The 22,272-nt window shown below is 40.2% G+C and overlaps 3 protein-coding genes across 3 annotated transcripts; 1 reads left to right on the forward strand and 2 right to left on the reverse strand.

Annotated features, from left to right (window-relative positions):
- Positions 1–388: 388 nt before the first annotated feature.
- Positions 389–13,086, reverse strand: LOC115743615 (clathrin heavy chain 1). Its single transcript, XM_030678465.2, has 30 exons — positions 12,847–13,086; positions 12,201–12,405; positions 11,173–11,261; positions 11,005–11,083; positions 10,711–10,838; positions 9,910–10,008; positions 9,714–9,822; positions 9,514–9,593; positions 9,204–9,431; positions 9,046–9,111; positions 8,335–8,451; positions 7,738–7,935; positions 7,470–7,586; positions 7,286–7,345; positions 6,448–6,534; positions 6,099–6,182; positions 5,874–6,008; positions 5,727–5,789; positions 5,534–5,638; positions 5,346–5,458; positions 4,990–5,242; positions 4,771–4,907; positions 4,370–4,648; positions 3,282–4,284; positions 2,554–3,039; positions 2,289–2,459; positions 2,017–2,202; positions 1,421–1,543; positions 1,221–1,331; positions 389–904 (listed from the first exon to the last, which is right to left on the reverse strand). Exons 1-30 carry the CDS (start codon positions 12,889–12,891, stop codon positions 743–745), a joined length of 5,118 nt encoding a protein of 1,705 aa, XP_030534325.1. The 5' UTR covers positions 12,892–13,086; the 3' UTR covers positions 389–742.
- Positions 13,087–15,258: 2,172 nt separating this feature from the next.
- On the forward strand, positions 15,259–19,163 carry LOC115743796. The gene is made up of 8 exons (XM_030678763.2): positions 15,259–15,640; positions 16,667–16,711; positions 16,848–16,977; positions 17,485–17,554; positions 17,646–17,694; positions 17,784–17,881; positions 18,363–18,501; positions 18,763–19,163. Exons 1-8 carry the CDS (start codon positions 15,293–15,295, stop codon positions 18,916–18,918), a joined length of 1,035 nt encoding a protein of 344 aa, XP_030534623.1. The 5' UTR covers positions 15,259–15,292; the 3' UTR covers positions 18,919–19,163.
- Positions 19,164–20,154: 991 nt separating this feature from the next.
- On the reverse strand, positions 20,155–22,070 carry LOC115743742 (probable protein phosphatase 2C 30). The gene is made up of 4 exons (XM_030678674.2): positions 21,576–22,070; positions 21,032–21,370; positions 20,755–20,934; positions 20,155–20,662 (listed from the first exon to the last, which is right to left on the reverse strand). The coding sequence occupies exons 1-4, from the start codon at positions 22,056–22,058 to the stop codon at positions 20,498–20,500; spliced, it is 1,167 nt and encodes a 388-aa protein (XP_030534534.2). The 5' UTR covers positions 22,059–22,070; the 3' UTR covers positions 20,155–20,497.
- Between the last annotated feature and the right edge of the window lie 202 nt (positions 22,071–22,272).

A 22,272-nucleotide genomic window follows, 5' to 3' on the forward strand; every position in this document is an offset into this window, starting at 1 on the left:
ACACACGGTCAAAGATTAGTCTCTCCATTTATTAGATGCGATTCTAATAGTAACTAAAACGCGCTTAAAAGACGGATTTATATGTTTACATCGTAAAGCAAAGACAGACAAATGGAAAAACCAAAGAAAAGAACACATGAACCTTCGATACCGAGCGCACAAAAACGAAAAAGAAAGTTGAGGTGAGCCAAAATCATCGCAAGACATGGAATCAAGACTCCAAGAACATAGTAACTTGAACATTCAATGATTCGCTTTCAGAGTCCTGGAACAATCATCAGAACAGAAGTCAGCCTCAGATCTACTGAAAGCAACTCCTTTTCTGGCCAAATGCTGAAACCATCTCGAGCGACGACTCACTTGATTTCCGATGGAAGCATAAGCGACAAAGTAGGAAACAAACATGCTAACACATCTCCTCACACTGGGATTCGGTCTATATATCTTCTTGTAGTTTACTATTGTTTCCCTCAATAGACACCGATAAGATCACTTAGAATACAAGCAGATCCTCTTCCCCTGACGCTCTACAACAGCAAAAGAATGCCGCTTCCTAACCGAAAACAATTGTGTTACAACAATTACCCACAAGCCTATGAAAGATACAAAAACTTGAGACAGTTATTGCGCAGCACCCCAACTCTGTCCCCTCCAGAGCAATAACGAAAACTTTGAGCCCACAAAGTCTTGTGAAGCTACAGCTATCAAAGAAATGAATAGCAAGGTCCATCTTCCATGAATTTTAGTAGCTTCCCATAGGCGGCATGCCAAAGGGTGGCATAGGAGGCATCCCCATCCCACCCATTGGTGGTGGGGGAGCAAACCCTGCTCCCATCCCCGGTCCTCCCATACCGGGCATCGGGGGTGCAGGCAAAGCTAGAGGCAGCAACTGAGCATACATGTTCTGCCAAAGGAAAAATGCAGTCAAATAAGTAAATTGTTCGTCATATACTCAAGTAGGACATACTGATAGAAACCTGGGAAAATTGGTTCTAGCAAACAAAAGACAGCTGAGATGACTCGGTAACAAACAAATAACGAGGATTTGGGGCAATAACTATGTTAGTCTTAAAAGTAACAACCGAGTGGTTAAACAAAGAGCTGGTTGCTATATGCAAAGCTCACACTAGGATTTCCACATGTAGCTAGTGAACACCACAAGACAGTACACACCAAGTACTTATCAATTCAATAGAATGTGACGACCAAAGACTAATTACCTGCTGTGCAATGACATCCTTCTCTTCCTTCTCTTTAGCCTTTACTTCACTGAGAGCTTCAATCCTGTCCTTCACAAGCTCATCAACTTTGCTAGTGTACTCGCGGATGAACTGCGAGAGCAACAAATTCACATATCAACAGAAAGCAACATTCATTCATGCATTGTCAGAGTAAATGTAACAGTACAATAAGTCATCACCTGAAGCAGATATGGGAAAGCAAAATCAATCATATTGTTCATCCAGGCAAGTTCAAGCACAATGTCTGCCCGGATTAAATCGTAACAGACAAAGAGGCACGAAGCAAAGCATTCCTTCTTTCCCTGCACAGATCAAGGAGAAAAAATAATTATTGCACCAGGATCGGATTAACACATGCACACCATTCCAAACATTAAGGGAGGAGATGCAAAAAGAAAAGATCAAAGCAAAGAGTATCCAGTTGGATAGAAGTTGTTCATCTTCCTATTGAAAGAGACCTCGTTCAACCGTGTCTGTCTCGGATCCATGAAGCCATCACACCACCAGTGCTAAAGTGTTGGGCCAATAAACAAATGTATATGAATGCACAAGTACAAATGACAACCTCATATTCTTCTGCTGCAGACTCCAAAAGGAGATGGCACTTGAAGACATCTCCATGCATTAATACAAGCGAAGCATTTCAACTTAACAGATTGTTTCAGAAAAACTGGCAAATTAATCTCAGCCAGTTAGGAATCTCTAGATAGTTAATTCCTGTCTGCAGAATGCACTCCCACTAGGAGAACAGAGGATCTATTTGCAAGAGAAGTACCTGTTCAATGAAATAAACAAGCAACTCTTCTGCTAGTTCACGGTCACCAGACTGAGATGCTGTTTCCATGGCATCTTTGTAAAGGTTATCTTTTTTGGACAATGCGATTGATTGCTTCCATCTACCAGCCTTCTTGTAGATATAAGCAGCAACCCGTCTCATCTCAAGAAGCTCATGTTTCTCAATCTGCTCAAGGTAAAACAGCAGTCATTAGTGTAAAAAAATATATATATACCAAAAGTAAAAGCCGCATCAAAAGAATGTTGTATAACCTTCTGCGCGAGGCCTATCTGATCAAAGTTATCATGCAAATCAATAGATTCACGCAATCTGTCATAGTCTTCCTCTTCTACGTAGATCTCGTTCAGAGCTTCATTCACAGCAGAAACATTGTTGCTTTGTACTGCAACCATGTAAGGCTTGACAAGTCGCAGGTGACCAGCCTGAAATTGAGAATACGCAAACATTTATCCACAAAGTTAGAACAAGCAAAACAAAATTGAGGCCAAGATATAACTTCAAAGTCACATGTAAAACCTTTCGCATAATGTCAACAACACGTGTATGATCCACACGAAGTGCAAGCACATTGAGAACATCATTGATTAAATCAGGATGTTCTTGCAAATAGAAGTGCACAGCCTTGTAGTACAGTTCAACATTGGCAACTTTGACGATGACATCTTTAAACTGCATGTGATCCCATGCTTCAGGAGAATGGTTCATTATGGTTGTTCCTGCATTGTCGAACTCGTCATATTGGATGTATAAGTAGGTGAGTTCTTGCCAGTGCTGCTGCTCATCACAAGCTCGTATAAGCTTGGGAATATTGAGCCGAGTGGCGAACAGCTTAATGTGCTCCATAAGCTTCTCCGGACGGTATCTTGCATAAAGGACACCTAACTCGGTAAAAATGCCCATATGTGCACGTTCCAAACCCAGACCACTCTCCATGAGAGAGATAAGCTCGTTGAAGTATCCTCTATTCTGGTAATATTCACTAACTTCTTCCAAATCATCCACCTACAGCATTCAAATAGGCAAAGTCAAGTGAACATTGGGTGGGAGATACAAATCATTCAGTTAACTGAAGTAGCAAGAAGCCCATCCATCTGGAAAGCATGTAAGGAGGCAACCCAAGTGCAAATTTCCAGTTTACCAGCTCTCCTAGTTTCTACCTGCCAAAAGTGTTCTATCCGAAGAGCTAGGAGAAGAAGATAGAAAGATGACTTAGTCTATGAATAAACGCGAAATTGATATATCACCTGTACAATGATGTTGAGACCACACATTTGTGCCAAGCGAAACTCCTCGGCATCAACACAGGCAAAGCAAACTTCCTTCCATGTCTTTGCACTATTGGCTTTTCTAGCTGCATCAACAGCTCCCTGGAATTGTCTCAGCTTCACAAGTGTGCTGGCCAACTTGGCCCAGTTAGAAATAAAGGCAAAAATGATTTTGGCAGCTTCGTATAAGGCTTCATCATACAAGCGATCACCAACATTTTGAAGATTGGCGACATTTGGCATGAGGATGAATTCCTCAATATCACCCAATCTATCAATCTTGGCATATGCAAATATCAGCTCGCCATCCACCTTGGGTTCTTTCGTCTTTTGCCTCACCATCAGAAGGTACTTCACTAAGTCATGATAGACATTAGCAACCTCAGCAGCACGAATAACATCCAAAAACTGAGTGGCATCATCTGCACGGATAAATGACTCAATAGCATCACTGACAAGACCCTCCCTTAGTTGGGCCTTGGCTACCTGACTCCAAACAGCCTCTTCTTCAACCCTAAATGCAAACTCAACAGCTCGTTCAATGCTTTGAATATTATCCAGTAAGACATTTACAGCCTGGACATTCAAATTGAACTTCTTGAAAATTGCAAAAGCTTCCTCGTAAAGTTGGGCTTCCACAGCTACTTCCCCAACCGCTGGTCCATCAAAGTTATCCAGTCTATTGACATAATCCATAACTCTAGATGGATCTGCCTTGATGGCTGTCAAGATAAGCAGGTTCTGCAAGTTGAAGTTCCCACTAAAAGCAGAATTCTGAAGCACAATCTTCTCAAGAAGTTCAATTAGCTCATGAGGAAGATCAGCCGTCATGAAAGCTTTAACAGCTGCAGAAACTTGTTCTGGGCTCTTGCTCTCAGGCAAAGCCGTAGAGACAACCTGATCAATTAGCTGTCTCCTATAAGAGTTCTCAGGGTCCAGAACTTTCTCCCAGAGATCACCATCCATCCTTTCAACTACATACCTATGATAATGAGATGAAATTAACAAAGGAACAGATCATTCTATCAATGACAATAAAAAATTGTGACATGAAGCATGTGCCAAACCTGGCTTGTAATTTGAACAGGGAATTTTTGTTCGTCACATTGATAAGTTCATCATCACATTGGCCTCTCCTGTAAGCCACAACCGCGAGAGTAGGATCGCGTTTCTCACAATATTTACCCACAACACGTGAATCATAGTATGGGTTGGTTGTGAGAAAATGCTCCGGATTATTGTTACTTTCGATGATGATTTTACCAAGAGCATTGTGGACATGTACATCTTGGCTTCCCTCACTCACGAGATGCTCCAAAAACTGAGTGAGCAAACGGAGTCGATTCCTGCAAACCAGATCCCACGCATGAGAACATTAATTTGATCAGAAGCTCGTAAGGATGATAATCCATCACAGAACAGGTGCAAGAATCAGAGGGCCAGAAGCAAGAAAGAGGGAAATCCACACCTCTTTTCACACTCGTCAACAAGAGGCTCCACTGGTAGCAAAGATCGAACAGAAAGAATTAAGCCTTTTATGAAATCTTCTGGGCATTCATCGTCTATCAGCTGCCCCACTACCAAAGGAGCATTTCCAGGGTTGACCTACCAAAGAGGCAAAGAATCTTATAAACTTCATATAAAGTGAATGCAGAAAGTCGCTGCTTGAAGTCGTAAGATCTCATACCTTCTGGACATAACCCTCGATATATCGAAGCATGTTATTTGAGTAAAGATAATGTGTGAGATCAGGCACAAAGCCAAAACGATCACAAACATTAATAAGCGGCCGTGCATCAGGAAGCTTGGCCTCCATCAGGAAATTCTTAGTCTTTTCAGGATCATAGAAATTTGATTCTCTAGTCACACGTTCCACCTCCTTAATTTGTCCAGTTTTAGCAGCAGCCTCAATGTACTTGAAGTGAATGTCAGGATCCTCACTGGCACAATTGACAAGAAAGGAGACAGCTTCATCCAATGTACCGACACAGCAGTTTTAAGTGAACTTTGAACAAATGACAGGGAAATATATCCCTCACTAACCTGGAGCTCAAGTACGAGCCTAGGAAAAAATACAGCCCCTCATATGACTTAAATTGTTCAAAAATCTTTATGCATGCATCAACACCCAACTGCTCACAATATTCCTTCGCAACCTGTACACATATCTTTCGTGTAGTTACTGAAAATGGGAGAGGAGAAACTTAAGAAGAAAAGGAAAGGTACAATACCTGTACAATAATCTGAAGATTGCCCCTCAGATTGACCAGCAAAAGGTCCTTCATGCACTCCAAAGCCCACTCTCGCGATAGTGTACCGAAAAACTCAACAAGTGACTGCAGGTAAACCCAAAATCTCAGGCCCAATTTCAGAACACCCACCATAAAGAAGAGAAAAAACACAACAAAAAAAAAAAATGCAAACCTGTGGCTCAATGGCATGTGTGTTCACAATGACACGCTTGATATCTGGCAGCTCAGTATAGTGCTGTCAGATAATAGATAGTCAATGTCAGAATAACCGAATTTCTCATAGTATGTATGAGATTAACCCAAAAATCTCAAACTATACCTGCAGGGCCCGAACAAAGAGACCGGCTTTTTCACAAAGTTGGGCAATTCGAGGACGATCATAGTGACTGAACATGCCATTAGCCAAGATGGCATCAGCTACATTTGGAAAAGTGACCAGATTGATTTCGAGAACCTATGATATTGAAGCCTTGTTAGTGACAAAAGTCATGCGTATATTCATAGAAAACTACAGAGTATCCTTGATACTGATATTATCAATTACCTTTGTCTGAAGAAAACCATGTTCTGGCAAATTTGGCTTTAGTACATCTAACAAGAATGCAGTCGCTTCTCGGATCAAATTCCTCTGCACGTGCCAGATGGAATCAGACATATTACATTCTTATGCACAAAAAACATTATGACTAGCAACCTTAGATAAGCCCTTGTAGCATAATGTGTACATTGCTATAAAGAGCAACAAATTAAATTACAGAGACTAGCCTGAAAAATTGAAAACCTGGGCAGCATAATGTGTACATTGCAATAAAGAGCCACAAATTAAATTACAGAGACTAGCCTGAAAAATTGAAAACCATAACAGGCTTATTGAAAAAATGTTATAGACAAACCTGAAGAAAGAGATCTGTTATAGTGTTGTAATCCACAGGACAACCTCCCTCCATTTGAGACATCATTAGTGCAAAATTGACAGCTCCCTGAAGTAAAGAAATCAGAAAACTTTCTTTGTCGAGATGGCATGAAAAGTAAGTTAAAACATAATTATTAAATGATCGCACAAGCATGCGTGCGACCCACAGAGCACACTAACAGGTATGCAATTCATATAAGTTTATAAGAATGTTCTTGGCCCACAATAGGGGATTTATAATAATGTCCAAGGTGTCATCCTCCTCTTCCACCTCCCTCTTTGCGAAAAAACACCTGACCCTAGCTATTTCATGAAAAAAAATTTTGATGGACTCTGCATGCATCTGAACAAAATCTAACCAACATTAGGCGAACTTGCTGCCCAACCGGATATTATGCTATTCAAAGGTCAATTTAAGCAGTGAATAATGTAAGGGATTCACCAAACTAATGCCATCAATGCCCTTCAGTAGTCCAAATAGGAGCAAGGACAGAAACGTAAATTATCCATAGGGCAAAGATTACAGTAAGAACAGCATTTGTACGCAATCATTCAACTAGGTTGATAAGAATTATAGTGAACTGGAAGAGCAAACAAAAAACCGTAGTCACATGACTCATATACCGCGCCAGTTATACCACCCTTTCCCGTACCACATAACAAATTTTGGTGAAAATATGTCTGTGTGAGAACTTGCCCATGTGCATAGCCATTGGGATATTAGTTAGCTATACTGCAGCTGCTTTTCTTTGCCTAGGACAGAGACACAGCAAGAGAGGTATCTTCACGAGTATGAGATATAACTACAGAGAGCACACCTGAGGATCTGTTCGCAGAATTGTCTGCAAAAGGAAGAGATAGTCTGGTGTGTACCCAACCTAGAAGAAAAAAAGCAGCGCATAAGATCCAAGAAAACTGAAGTGAAGAAATAACAAGAAGAGGACTCTAGAAATGTACATAGCAGTCAAAACTCTACTTGAAGGATAGGAAATTTGGGCAGACCTGCTTGGAGTATATCAGAATTTTGTCAAACTCTCGCCGCTCAGCAAAAGCTGCAACTACTTTTGGAGTTGCTCTGGCTTTGATATATATTTTCAATGCGAGGTCATTATCAACGGTCTGCAATAAAAAGACCAAGAATATAAGCAGAAGAACACCTTTATATAGCCAGACTAGTCTTTTCGTATATCCGCGATCTATTGAATATCATGTAGATCTTAGAACTAAAGAAGTTGAAAGAAAGAAAGAAAGAACATTAATAAAACCCGACCTTCACAAGATCCCCGAGTTCCTCACTACATTCCAGCTTATCCTCAGCCAACCAGTTCTCAAGAAGGTTTTTCTTGTTTTGATTCACAACCAGGCGAGACAGCTCCAATGACTCAAATGCATTAAGCTTTCCCCTGGTTAGAAGGGTCCCAAAGTACTGCAAGAGAGGTGGTGTTTGCCCACCTTGAACTGGGACACTCTGCAGTATTGGCAAGGATGAAAAAATTCATATCATCTGTCAAATAATATTCCAAGCGAACTGCTACAAATTTTATTATTGCCGAAAAGAAACATAGATATAATCAGTCCCAATAGAAACTCTTCTTACCATACTAAGCAATATTATCGATAAGATAGTCTCCATTGGTTAGGATATTCTTCAAACCACAGATTAATTTCCAAATAAGGAAAAGGAAGCTACGACAGAATCTGAAAACTGAATCATCTCATAAAAAATACATATAGCCAGAATTTTCATACTTTGACTGTCACGAACAACTTCAGTCAGGACCAGGGAACAGGATTCTATTTGTCCAAGAAAAAGAAGCAACAATATGATCACAGAAAAATCTATTCTAAATGTCAGAAAAACAAGCACCTGAAATTTAGCAACTGTCTCCGGGGTGCGAAGTATTCCTTGCGGAGACTCGGCAGCAAGCTCAGCAGCTTCTTTGTATTTAGTTTGAGCAAAGAGTTCTTGGAAACGTTGCACAACCTGATAAATTTGGAAACATATTCTGATTTCATTATGCGAGATATATAAGCTCTGAGGTATTAAAAATCTACAAGAGCACATTTGACATGCTCTCAGAGTGACCACATCAAGCAGAACTGCCAAATCATGTACAGTTATATTAAGAAAACTATAGCTGCTTCAGAGCATACTATCAAATCTCAAAGTTGGGGAACCAAAAAAAACAAGATAAAACCTCCAGATCAACCAAACAAAGAACCAAAATTTTGTTGAGTCTACTTCATCACAGGAGAACCAAACTCACTAGGTTCCAGATTGTACAACTGTTCCATTTGCCTTAACTAAGTAACTAAAGTTCAAACATAGGCCTATGTAAGCATGTGTACGTGCCAAGATAGACAAAACGGAGATGAACGTAAAGGAGATACTTTGATGGATAGGAAAGAGATAACAATCACAGAATGGCCATGCGCATATGAAGATAAATTCCAATACAACCAAACCAGTCAGTTTTGCCCTCATTTGGTCACAAGTTATGCAATACTTAACTCCTACACTATCAATCATCCAGTATGTATAGACAAATTACTCAGAATTAGGAGTATATTGCATTACCAGCTGCTCTGCACCAGGAAGATTTCCTCTCTTTGCAAGATTCACTGCAAGCTCCAAGTTGTTCAGCTGCAGAATCACCAAATAATTGTTAACGTGATACATTAGCATCCAAGGTGAAATTTGAGGACTATGAAGATACGCATATCTGATGCACATACTTGGCCACTAACAAAAGGCACAATCGTTGCCTCATTTACAGTAGCCAATAAGACCTGGCCACGCCTGTTTACTGCATAAAAACCACCAACTGATGAAGCTTCTGCAGTTAGAAATACCGGATCTGGACTAATTCTGTTTCTGTACACAGCAGTAGCTGTCTCCAAATCATAGACGAATAGCAGTCCAAGTTTGGTGATCACGTATATCAAACTGTATTTGTGGGATATCTGCATCAAATAAATCCGAAACCTAATTCATATGTTGCAATTTTCTAACATTTTCAGGAGAATCAAACATCACCTCTAATACCTGCATTGCTACTGGAAAATCATCAGTAAAATCAGGAGGAAAGAAAAGATCCGCTTGTTTCTTCGAAAAAGACGGCTTCCCTGCTAATAAAAGTGCATTGTTAGAAGGAGCAGGCAATATATAAGATCCAGATGGACTCTTGAGACCTGTGAATAAATGAAAAGAAGAGACTAGAATCAAATGACACAATGTAAGAAAACCTGGTTGGGCACCCAGCTCGATAACATGTAACTTGGATGCAATCTGACCAGCATTAACAGTCTTCGTTGCAAAGGCGATGAGAGTTGAAGGATTCTCATTTCCAGGAACCTGTACATGAGGTGAAGAGAGATTAACAGGGTTGACAACCGAAGCACATGATCCAATAGATTAAAAAGATAGGTGAAGTGACCGCACTTTATAAGTTGCAAATGATGCAGCATGCGCTTCGAGGGCTTGACTACGCTGCTGATCCACAGAGAAAAGTTGCATATTCCCCTTCACCAGTTGTGGCCGCTAGAAGACAGATTTTGACATCAAAGTTACTTGACCATCAAAGGGGACTAGAAATTATAGAAATACGAAAAATATTGACACCACACATGCTTTATAGAAAGTCTGAAACCATGATGTACCGACCACAAACTTTACATTTCCATAGAGAAAAAGTTTCAGAAAGAATTAGTAACATGATGAGAGAGGAAGTGTGAACCACAAGAGGGCAGACCTAGAGCAATCACGGACACATTTCATGGGCCACTGAGGCTGGATAGAAGAATCACGGACACCATCTCCACTAAAATTAGAGCAGCTTAAATTTAAAAGAATCAAGTCAAATCATACTGTCCCATGACTGGCATGCACCTACAACAGCCATGCTTCTCTTTTTTTCGAAATTAGCAGTTAGAAGGGAGAAAGTCTTTTTCCACATTCACCTACAGCGACAGGTGGCCACTCAAGAGACCTTTTCCTCGGATTCTTCTACATATGAATTATTCTTCAACACAAAAGGCAAGGTTTTTATTTATATATTTTTATTTTTATATAATTATTTTTTTTCCCTCAATCAGTCTTGCTTTTCTTTTATTTATTTTTGGGTTCATCGACCGCCGACCCCAACTAGTTTGGGATAAAGGTGATGTTGATGTTGATGTTGACAAAAGGTAAGTTTTTTCAAATACCTTTATTCGGACAAACAACAGAATCCCTAGGACATACCTCAGGCGAACCGGGAGCAATCCCAACCAAAACCAACCATTTCTCTGAAGGGTCGCATCGATAATTTATTATCTGGTTGTTGACAAGATTAGCTGTTCTCTCAAACATCTTTACAGGCTCAGCATCACCTGAAGATTGGTTATTTATAAGAAACATATGATGGATAACATTCTGAAGTAGAATAAGGGATAACACACACATTAGTACACCTACAATGCACATCATACAGGATGGTGAATAGTAAAGTAAAGCATCATCAACTGTATGTAATTGGAGCATGAAAAAGCTAGGTACCTTCAATTGTCCAATGATATACCGTGGTTTGGGTGACAAGACCCAACATTTTGGGAGTAATCCACTTCCAAAAGACAACCTATAAATGGAAGAACCCGAATTAGGTCAACCTCCAACCCTTTTGAGAAAAAGATCGATAAAGGAGGAAAGCAAGTAAGTGGACAGCACCTGCTCTGGCATCTGATGAGACTTCATTTTTGCTTTCATCTCAATGTTGAATATTTGCAAGTGATCTTGGGTGGTTCCCGGAAGTTGGGCTTCAAAAAGAATGTAACAGCTAATCAACAAGGAGTGCATAACAATGTAAAAAGAAAAATGCAGAAGATATTTAACTAAGTGAATTCAACTCCATGCTTGCAGAGAAATTCACCACACTGATGCTGCACTGCAAACTGTCATTTCAAGATTTTGGCAGAAGTACATTCATGGCTTTAACAAGTGACCAACTTCCAGAGAAACAGTGTTTAGCCCAATGCTTGTTATGCAATCCATCTCAACTGACCGGACATCAAAAGGCAAAAGACCCAGATTGGCACGGAAACGTGATTTGTCTAACGTTTCATTCATCGCATCTGGGCCTGATATACTAACCACAAAAGCAAATATAACATCCATTATTGAGTTACTCTTTGCTTGAAGGACCTATTTGCTAAGACTTGTTGATTTGACCAAACTTGAGAAATCATATGTTATTAAGAAAAAATAATTCGAGTAGAACCATTCTTCCCCTAAATCAAATATCCTGCGATTGTGTGTATAAATGAAGTAATGATACAATAAAATTGCAGATCTTACACACCCTAAACTCCCTGCTGTGGCTAACTATATGAGCAACCAGCAGGTAATAGGAAGCCCAATATGGTGAAAATGTATCACAATAATCAATAAGAAACGACAGGTCTATTATGCCCTGCTACCGAATCACTATCCATCTTCCCACTGAAGACGACAAATGTGTACAGTAATTGGTCGATCACAGAACCATCACCTATGAATACAGTATTTCACCCATATCCTACCAGATTGAAATGTCATTTTCATTATGATGCGCCAAAAAAATTCAACAAAATATAAATCAAGTGCGCCCCAAAAGCACAGACAATTACATGGAAACGAGTTTCAAAACGTAGTAACACCGCAACAACTCTAAAAGGCTAAAGTAAGTGTCGGATGGTTCTCAAAAAAAATATCCACACCTTTTAAAGCGAGAATTCTAGAATTTGGGTTCATCAGTGCTGAGTCTGCAGTAATAGGCCTCCTCAAAGGTTGCATAGGCATACTCATGTCAATGATGACCACGCTATTTTGAGGCGCTGTTTCGCGCACACAGATGTACTTCTCTGATTCCATCGTGACATGCGTAAAGGTGATGAACTGTGGATTGATGCCTAAGCTTGGAAGCTGCAAACAAAAAAAGATCAGACCAATAGACAACTCAATTACTCGCTCTAATAGGAGAAAGAAAGTAAACCACGTCTAACTTCCCAAGATCACCAGTAATGCCACAATTTCAAACTGCTTGACTGCCAAATTGAACCGGCACAGTGTCTTCTCCGCTGATCTAAACTGAAACCGAAGTTGCCCTATCTAAACTAGGGCACCAAATTATCATGCCTAGCCTGACAAATAGTAGCTATAATACGAATTCACTTATATTGTACAGATGTACGACTGTCAGTGATCTAAAACCACTTGGATAGCCATCAACAATCTCGAGCAACGACACGTTTAAGGTTCTGCACGCTCTTCGCATCCACAGCCGAAATCGAGCTTCACTTCGAGATACTCCGATCAACGGTAGACGACGCTTAGTGAATTTCAGAAAAAGGAAGTTGAACTGACCGTTAAGGCCTCCTTCATGGTGATCGGAGCGTTCGCAGCCGCCATGGTTGATCGGATCAGCGGCCGGTCCAGTCGGACAGATCAGATCCCACGGCCGGAAGCGAATCGCTGCGAGATCTTGCAGCAGTGAAGCTCGCCAGAACCCTCAGCGCAGAGAGAGAGAGAGAGAGAGAAGAGAGAGGAGCGAGAAACAGAGAAGGGAGACCAATATATCGCGGATTTTTTTGTAAAAGAACGAAAACGAAATGATGGAACTCCGGTGGAGACTGAGGTCGGCCTGACGCGACGTGGAAAAGTATGGAAGTTCAATAATGCCCTAAACTTTTTTATTGCTCTCTATTTCTTTTTCTTTTGACTCGAATTTTTTTTTCCCATATTTTATTTTATTTTCACAATTTTTTCAATACATTAATCGAGTGCCAAATATCAATTTAACGTTCTAAGTGCGATTATTCTGCCGATGTTGCACGTAAATAAGATGAATTAACTATGTCTCAATCGGCTTAATAGTAACTATTAAAATGAGGTAATCTCTATTTTTAACTTTAAAAGCCATGAATAAGTTATTGATGAATATTCGGATGTTAATTATTATACGTAATGGAACATTTCTTGTGTTTCGTTATAAATAACACGCAATTTAAACTCCGAAGAAAATTGAAAATTTTAAAAGTCACCCCTAATTAATTAGCTATAACTTATATTTCTTAACTGAAGACAAATTTGAATTCCAATTATAAAATGCCAACATTTATAAAGATCCAATTAATTTGCATAAAGAATTCTAGATGTATACTTATATCAATAATATCGATATTTTCCAAATTCTTAAGAAAATTGCGAGTTCTATCCTTTTTTTCCATATTATTTCGATCTAGCATTCACAAATTTGTATTCCTTTGTCTTTCAATTTGTAACTTTTTTTAGACCCAAAAAAAAAATTGTAACTTTTTCGGCTAATTTGTTTGAAATGGCTTCTTTCTTTTTTCTTTTCAAATGGATTTCAAGGAATGTTACAACCTCATCTACAAGCCAATAATATATTTTAATGTGAAAAATACTAATTTTTATGATGGCACAAATGCTATTTTAAAGTTAGTTAAGAGACAAATAATAACTTATCACTGGATTCGCATTCATTACCAAATTACTAGATGTACAAAGTTAATTTCCTCGATGAAGAGATCTAATTTGTTATTTAAGAAGAATCACCTATTGGATTAATTAACATGTGTTAGCTGTACTTTTCTTCTTTTTTACCCAAGAAATCACTAAATACACATAATTTTATTTCAAATTTCACATTAAACTAATAGACGATCAAAACAATTCAATAGATCGAGATGCATAACAAGGATCATACCCATATTGTTAGTTATGCACTTACTGACAAATACAATCTCTTTTACCGCTTACGCGTTGTCAGTGGACATCATATTTGTTGACCAAAAGCATATACTTATTCTTTTTTTCTTTTTCTTTTTTTGGTAAGGAAAGCACATACTTATTCTTTTAGTCATCTAACATGAATAGTTTTTGCAATTGGGTCCTCAAAATTTTTTTTTTTTTGGTGCAAATGAGGTCCTTGAACTTATTTATATTTTAATCTAAGTCCTTTCTCTGATCAACACACTTAATTATTTTATTATGAATGTTTGAAGTGTCTATTTTTTTCTTCGATACGTTAAATTTTAGAATTCGCAAAGCCTTTTTCTCCCTTTTGTTTTATAATATTAAAAAAAGCACATCAAACACTCGTCAATGTAATTACATTTGATAATTTAAAAAAGGAATTGATTGAAAAAAATAAAGTAAGTTACAGGATTTAATTTGTACCAAAAGAAGTCGAGGACTCAATTGAAAATTTGCACAAATTTGAGGGTAAATTTGGACTTAAAGCAAAACGATATGCACAATTATATATTTTTTAAAAACTTTGAATTTCATTTTTCATTAGGGAAAAAACCACCAAAAACCCCGAACTATGCCAACTGTGACACATTTATCCTAAACTTTTTTTTGTGACACCAAAAATCCCAACTTTTACTCATGTGACACATTTATCCCAAACTTTTTCTTGTGACATTGAAAACCCTAAACTTATACCCGTGTGACATATTTATCCCAAAATATTTTTTTGTAACAAAAAAAATCATAAACTTATATTGGTGTGTCACATGAATATAAGTTTGGAGTTTTTAATGTCACAACAAAAAGTTTGGGGTAAATGTGTCATACAAGCACAAGTTTGGGGTAAATGTGTCACATGCATACAAGTTTAGGATTTTTTGTGTCACAAGAAAAGTTTGAGATAAATGCCTCACAGCGGGCATAGTTTAGGGTTTTTAGTGGCTTTTTCCATATTCATTAAAGGCAAGAAACTCGCTCTCATTTTTCAATTTTCGATGACTTGGACCGTCCGGGAAAAGGAGCGAAGCTTTCGTCAATGGCTGCTCCTCTCTGTCTATGCGCTTATCCTCTCTCAACGCGCACTCCTTCCCGTCTCAGAACGAGCAGCAAACCACGCGCCAGGGTCGATGGAGTCGGAGCACCGAAAATGGCGGTCCAGTACGAGCTGAGGCCGGGGCAGAATCGTCTCCTCCACGAGCTCTCCTCCGGTCTGTCCATGGAGGTCATCGTGCAAGAAAGCGCTAACAAGAGCGGTGGAGACCTCAATCCACCGCTAGTGTTCGTGCACGGAAGCTACCACGCCGCTTGGTGCTGGGCCGAGCACTGGTTGCCTTTCTTCTCCAGCCGAGGGTTCGACTGCTTCGCCGTCAGCTTGCTCGGTCAGGTAACAAAAAAAATAAAAATAAAAGAACCGTAATATGTATCTCTCGCTGACGGATAGTCTCGATCGATGCTTGTATCTGTAGATCGAATTCAAGAGTTTTGTGCGAAAATTAAGAAGGTACGCAGTTAATATAGGAATGCTCATCTGAATGGAATTTGGGAAATTCAGAATCACGACGTTCATGATGGTTCATTGACTGGGTAGCTTGTTGCCTCATAAGCACAGTTTTTGTTATCCTGATAGGAAATGCTTCGAAGCCAAACATACGTCCTCGAAACAATCTGAAAGAAAATGAGAGGGTTGGATTGAAAGATATGATTATTTTGTGTGCGGATATTTGGTATTTAAAAGTTAATGCCTCTGTCAAATAAGAGAAACCTGGAGAAGTTGTTCGAGGTTGCAAAAGAAAGGGTGTCTGCCTTTGGGCAAAAGCTTTGAACATGATCAATAGAGATTTATTACTAGCTGTTCTTAGGGTTGCAGGATGTATTAACTTATTCCCGACAATGTAACACATTAGTAATGCTCGTCGAAGCTCTTTCTTAACAAGTGCTTCATGCATTCCGCGAATCGTGCAGTTTGAAACTTTGGGTTTAAATGGTTCAGCAAGGAGTTGCTCTCTTGTCTTATTTGAGTTCAGCTGACTTCTCCAAAAACGAAAGGCCTCGAAATTCTAAACATAAAGTAGCATTCGTTTCTAATCTTTGTTCTTGGTTTGGAAATATGATGTGAACCACAAACCTTCCCTAATTCCTGACAATGTAACACATTGATAATGCTTGGCGAAGCGCTTTCTTTACAAGTGCTTTCTTTACAAGTGCTTCATGCATTCCACGACACGTGCAGTTTGAAACTTTGGGTTTAAATGGTTCAGCAAGGAGTTGTTCCCTCATGTCTAATTTGATTCCAGCTTACTTCTCCAAAATAAAAAAAGCCTCCAAATTCTAAACATAAAGTAGCACTGTTCTAATCTTTGTTCTTGGTTTGGAGATATGATGTGAATCACACCTTCCCTTTTCTTGTCAGGGCGAAAGTGATGCGCCTTCCGCTCCTGTTGCTGGTTCCCTCCAGGTATCTTGGCTCTTTGACCTGAGAGTCTCTTCAAGGGGCTATTGCATTTTTTTTTTCCTTGTAACCTTTAAATGTTTTAGATGTATAGAGTGAGTAGCACTGTCCTTATTTATGCTCATCTCATATTGTGCAGTAGACACACGCAGCTGATGTTGCCGACTTCATTGACAAAAAACTTAACTTGCCTCCTGTTCTGCTTGGACATTCATTCGGAGGGCTTATTGTCCAGTACTACATCGCAAACATAAGAAATAAGCAATGTACAGGTTAGCATCTAGCTGGTTTAAGTCTGCATTCTGAGATACCTGCATCAATGTGGTAGTAGATTTGAGGTTCTTGTCAAACTCTTGCTTCCAAGCAGCAAAGAATTTGAAAGCAGACATACATATGTTGAATGGAAAAATGCTTCCATGATCTTGGTTCCCAATAACATGTTCTTCATATGAACAAGCTAGTCTTTGTATGATATGGATCTGGACATCTCTTTTAGCATATTTCGTTGGGATAATCATGGTCCCTATTGAGTGAGATGTATATCTCATATTTTTTATCTGAGCGCTGAGGCAGAAATAACAATGCATCACCTCATAAGGCTTGAATATTTTGAGCTATCTGCTAGTGTTAATGTGTACTTAATGCTTGGATCTATTCCTGATTGCTACCTGGATGTGCTTATTCTTTCATGGGGATCTCTTGGGTTGATCTGTATTCGACCTTTTACTCATATAATTGTGTGGCGTTCATCCTGTTATGTGTTTTTTCTTTTTATTTAGGGAGGGATAGTTTGTTTCCAGACCTCGAAGGAGCTGTGCTTGTTTGCTCCGTACCTCCTTCTGGTAATAGGTGATTTCAGATCCCATAAGAAATATATGCCCTTTACTTACTTTACTGATTAGTAAAATGGCTCTACTAATAGTTTCTTCTTTTTGTTCAGTGGCATTGTGTGGCGATATCTCTTTACCAAACCTATAGCAGCTTATAAGGTAGTTTCTTTTCATTGAGAGAAACTATTCTCCTTGTCTCAATTCCAGTGTAGCGTAATTTGATAATAAAGTGCCTTTATATTTAATAGGTCACTCGCAGTTTGGCTGCTAAAGGTTTTCAAACTTCTCTTCCCCTTTGTAAGGAAACATTCTTTTCTGCTGCAATGGAGGATCATCTGGTGCAGCGGTAGGTTCCTATGCTTATACTTTGGTATCTTCTTCAATATTCTTTCTGTCAAATGTCAAGTTAGACATTTGTTAACAAATTATGTCTGCATAAAGAAATTTTGATAACCTTGATGCATTTCGAGACAAGAAAGAAAATAGAAATTGAGCCTGATGGCTGCTGAATGCTTATTCAAGAAAGCATTCTGGATTGCACTAACCTGAATCATGAATGTCAACTTTCTTGCTCGTTCTTGCATATTAACTTGTTGCTCTTACCATATTACCTAACCAGAGTGGTAATAAAGACGTTGACATCTTGAAATTGCTTCCCCCCAGATTTTTTAAATGCAAGTGTTCAATTTCCACTTTCTCAGAATACTTTTTATATTTGAGGACAATTATATTGTTGGGTGACTATATATCTACTTCAATACAGCATGTATTGTAATCCTCAAAGGTATTTGACGATGTCGAGGCCTAAAACTTTCCCTTTCCTTTAGTTACCAGGAACTAATGAAGGGTAGTTCAAGGATGCCGTTATTTGATCTAAGGCAGCTGAATGCTTCTCTTCCAGTTCCCTCTGTGCCAAAATCTTCGATTCAACTTCTCGTAGTGGGAGCGAGTGATGATTTCATAGTGGTAATTACTGTTCATCATCTGTACCGGTCATTCTATTTTATGGATGCCGTTGCAACATAACCCTATGGCAGCCTAGAAATGAGCATGTATCTGTAAATCCTTCCAAGGATAAGTACGTGGAATGTTACACTCTGCTTGGAGCCATTGATGGCCTATTTCTGCATATACCATATTCTTTTTGCATTAATAATCAATGACATTGCATTAGCTGTCTCTATGGTCTGGAGTCCTGCTTACATTTCTCCTCTGTTTTATACATAGGATGCTCAAGGGATACGAGAAACAGGCGAATACTATGATGTACCACCAATTTGTGTTGAAGGGGTGGCTCATGACATGATGCTAGATTGCTGGTGGGAGAAAGGTGCGGACGTTATCTTGTCATGGCTGAAGGGATTAAGAAAGGACCAGAGATGAATGGTGTTTCTTTTCGGCATGGTCTCCATTTGGTCTACAGTGCAGACTGGGTTTGATATTGCTTCCTCAAACAGATGACCCAATTCAGTTGTAATTGCAAGAAAAGTGCGGAGCAACATGTTTGCTGGTCCATCGTTTGGTTTGGTTTGGTTTTTGCTATATGCTGCAGGAGCTATTTGTGATTGAGCAACCTCGGCTGTGTATCAAATTTGGAGAGATTTTATGATCTCGTTACTCATTTGTGAGTTTTGCTTTCGAGGATGTTGAAGGAGTTTTCTCCATCCACCTAACGAGTATCATCGTGCAAAAACGCCGTCAGCAATCCGGCAGCTGATGCCACAACCATCCAAAGAGGATTTTGGTTTTGTGAATGAGTCCCACGTGTACACCCATGTTTTACTTGGAAGCTGACCGAACCCTTGCAATTGCAACCCGTTCCAAGTTGAGTGAATTCGTACTTACATGCTGGACGCATACCGTTGTCTCTTTCATCCGTGATTGATTCCATTGTTACGAATCTAGAAGCCTATAAACAAAGTTTGACTCTGCCCCGTTCTTGTGACAATGATGTAAACCCTAGCTGCCAAAGAAGACCAACTAGGGCTTGGTAGCAAGCAAGTGGATTTCTATATTGGGCGACTTGATGATTAGCGAACGGAAGATTTGTCTGATTGGGGTCAACAGAGAGCAAGGCCACAAACAAGGACCACAAATCCTGCCCGCGCGAATCGTTCTTCCCAGTGCAATCATCGCTCGTTCGAGAGTCGTGGTCAAACTATGCAAAGCATCACGGCATCCACGAGCACAGTGCTTTTGTTTTTCTTCCTTGGACGAAGCAAATGAACATTCTGTAGGTCCGAATGGTGAAAGATTCGTCGCATTTCAATATATAATGATAAAGAGGCAATTGAAAATTTTCAAATAACGAAAAGAGGACGCGGATTTATTAATTATTTTGTAGTCGATTCAATGGCTAGTTTAGAAGAACTCTTTTCTTTATTTTCTTCTCCGCCTTTGAACGGTGTTTCTAGAATAAGTCGCGCCACGACATTTCTTACTGTACAAGCAACGGGTGACATGCTCGATGAATTACTTCAGGTTCATTATTAACATTCAATATCTCAGTCTCAGTCCACCATTTCTACGTCCAGAATTAGTCAATGATTTTTCTCACTTCCCATCAGAATTACAACCCGGAGAAGCAACTTTTCCCTGTGTACCGGGGCAGATCGGCGGCGACCAACGGAGATGTGCAAATTCTAAGTATGAGACTTCTTAGCAGAAGGAATGTCACAATTTACAAGTACAGCCAAGAGATCCAGAACTTTCCAGGGATGGGATTGGCAAACAGTAACACTCACATAGCAGCTAAACAGAGTCCAAACTAGTTTATCACTATAGTTCTATGTAGTTGTTAGATACATTTACATAATCAGAGATGGCTAGAATGAGTAAGTAGCCGATAACTCGGTCGGATGGTGGATAAGGTAACGAACTTGTCCCCAGAGGTACAACAGCCCAACTTCGCAAAGGAGGGGGGTCTTCCCTTTCTCTGGGTGCATTCTCCACGGGCTACAGCTCACGAGACAAAACGACGCAAATCGATTACTAGCACAGTTATATCATCGGTCGAGCCTCTCCTCATCGACAACTCGGCAAGCTTTTTACAGGCTGAGAAGGGATCTTGCAAATTGGCATCAACGTTCATAGCCCGAACTAAATCAACAGCCTCCTGATTCGTGACCTGGTCATGATAAAAGGAGAAACCAACATCGGTGTCAGGATATTCGAAAACTGCATAGATGGTATCATTTACTCGGTTAGAAAGACATTTACCTTGTCCCAAAGACCATCAGAAGCTAGGACTAGGAATTCGCAATCTGGCGATACTTGTAGAGTTTTTGTTTCCGGGACTGGTATTACCCAATGTTTGAGGTGCTGATCTCCAATGCTTCTGGATACGGCGAGCGAACCTTGTATTCTCCAAATGCCACGACAGCAATCGACATAGGCCCCCTGCAAAAAATTTCCATCGCCATTAGCTTACTGAATGTTTCTAGCAGTACAAATCAGTGCTCGTTCTTGCTCAATTTAAACTTCTCCCCTTACTTACCAGGGCTTCTATCCTCTCTCTTTCGCTTTCCAGCGAAGGACGGTGATCGGTGGTAAGGGCCTCTGCAGTTCCTCCTCGGCTGATAACAGCACGGCAGTCACCGGCATTCGATACGACAAGTTCGCCTTTCCAGATCCATGCAGACACGCAGCAGGTACCGCCGTTAGCATTTTCAAGCATGAAATCTGCATCTGTTTTGAGGTAAGCATCTCTCACAGCCTCCTCCATATTTGAATCGCTATTTCCTGCCATATGTTGCAGAATGTTCTTATCCATGTTTTTCGCCGCAAATTCAGCGGCTTTTGCTCCTCCATGACCGTCAAATACCCCAAAGAAGGCCTGCAATAGCATCGATCCAATCAACCCAGGAAGGAGGAGCAGTAATAGCGAAGAAAGAAGAACTGTGTTATTGCAACGATGGAAATTCATGGGTTACCATCCAAATTCCAAAAGTTTCAAACTTTTTTAGAAACAGAGTATCTTCAATCAAAACGAAAATCATATTTACGGAAATTTCTTCACAATCCCCATATTGAAACACTACCTGCTTAGAATCGCCTTGAATTCCAACAACAGCGGAGAATCGATCCTCCAGGCGACCCCCCCTCCTCCCTCTCTTGGAATACACTCCATACGTGTCTTCCCGCACCTCCACCAACTCCGCCCCCACCTCGCGCACGCCAACCTCGCCGAAGCCTGCCGATCCCATTGTCCGAGGAATCGAGAGCCTTGCGGGCCTCTTCCTGCTCAGCACCGAGCTCTCTTTCTCCTCAGCCGCCGGTTCTATACGCAACGGCACGGGCAACAAAGGTGGCAAGGGCAACGGAGGCGCGATGCTTAGAGGAGAGCAGAAGGACGGCGTCTTGGGGAACGTCGACGGCGAGAATGCCGGAGAGTTGACTCCAATTGCCACGACAGCCATTAAAAATCCTAGAGAGAGACAGAGAAAGAGAGAGAGAGAGAGATGATGATGATGATGTGATTCTATGTCTATTGGGAACGACTGGATGGAGAATGGGGTTGGCATATAAAGGCCGTCCAGCGCCCCGGGGGAAACGGCAGTTGTTTTGGACGCTCGACGACCCCTTCCAACGACGCCTGCTGCCTCAGCTTTGGCTCGGGAGAATTGACCCGGCCCCGTCTGTTTGCATGCACGCCATGCACGAGACGAAAGAAAAATCTTTGCATGTGATTGAATATTAAAGAGATATATATATATATATTGGCTCGTGCGGGAGAAA

Source organism: Rhodamnia argentea, chromosome 5 (genome assembly GCF_020921035.1).
Source record: "Rhodamnia argentea isolate NSW1041297 chromosome 5, ASM2092103v1, whole genome shotgun sequence".
Taxonomy (NCBI): Eukaryota; Viridiplantae; Streptophyta; class Magnoliopsida; order Myrtales; family Myrtaceae; genus Rhodamnia; species Rhodamnia argentea.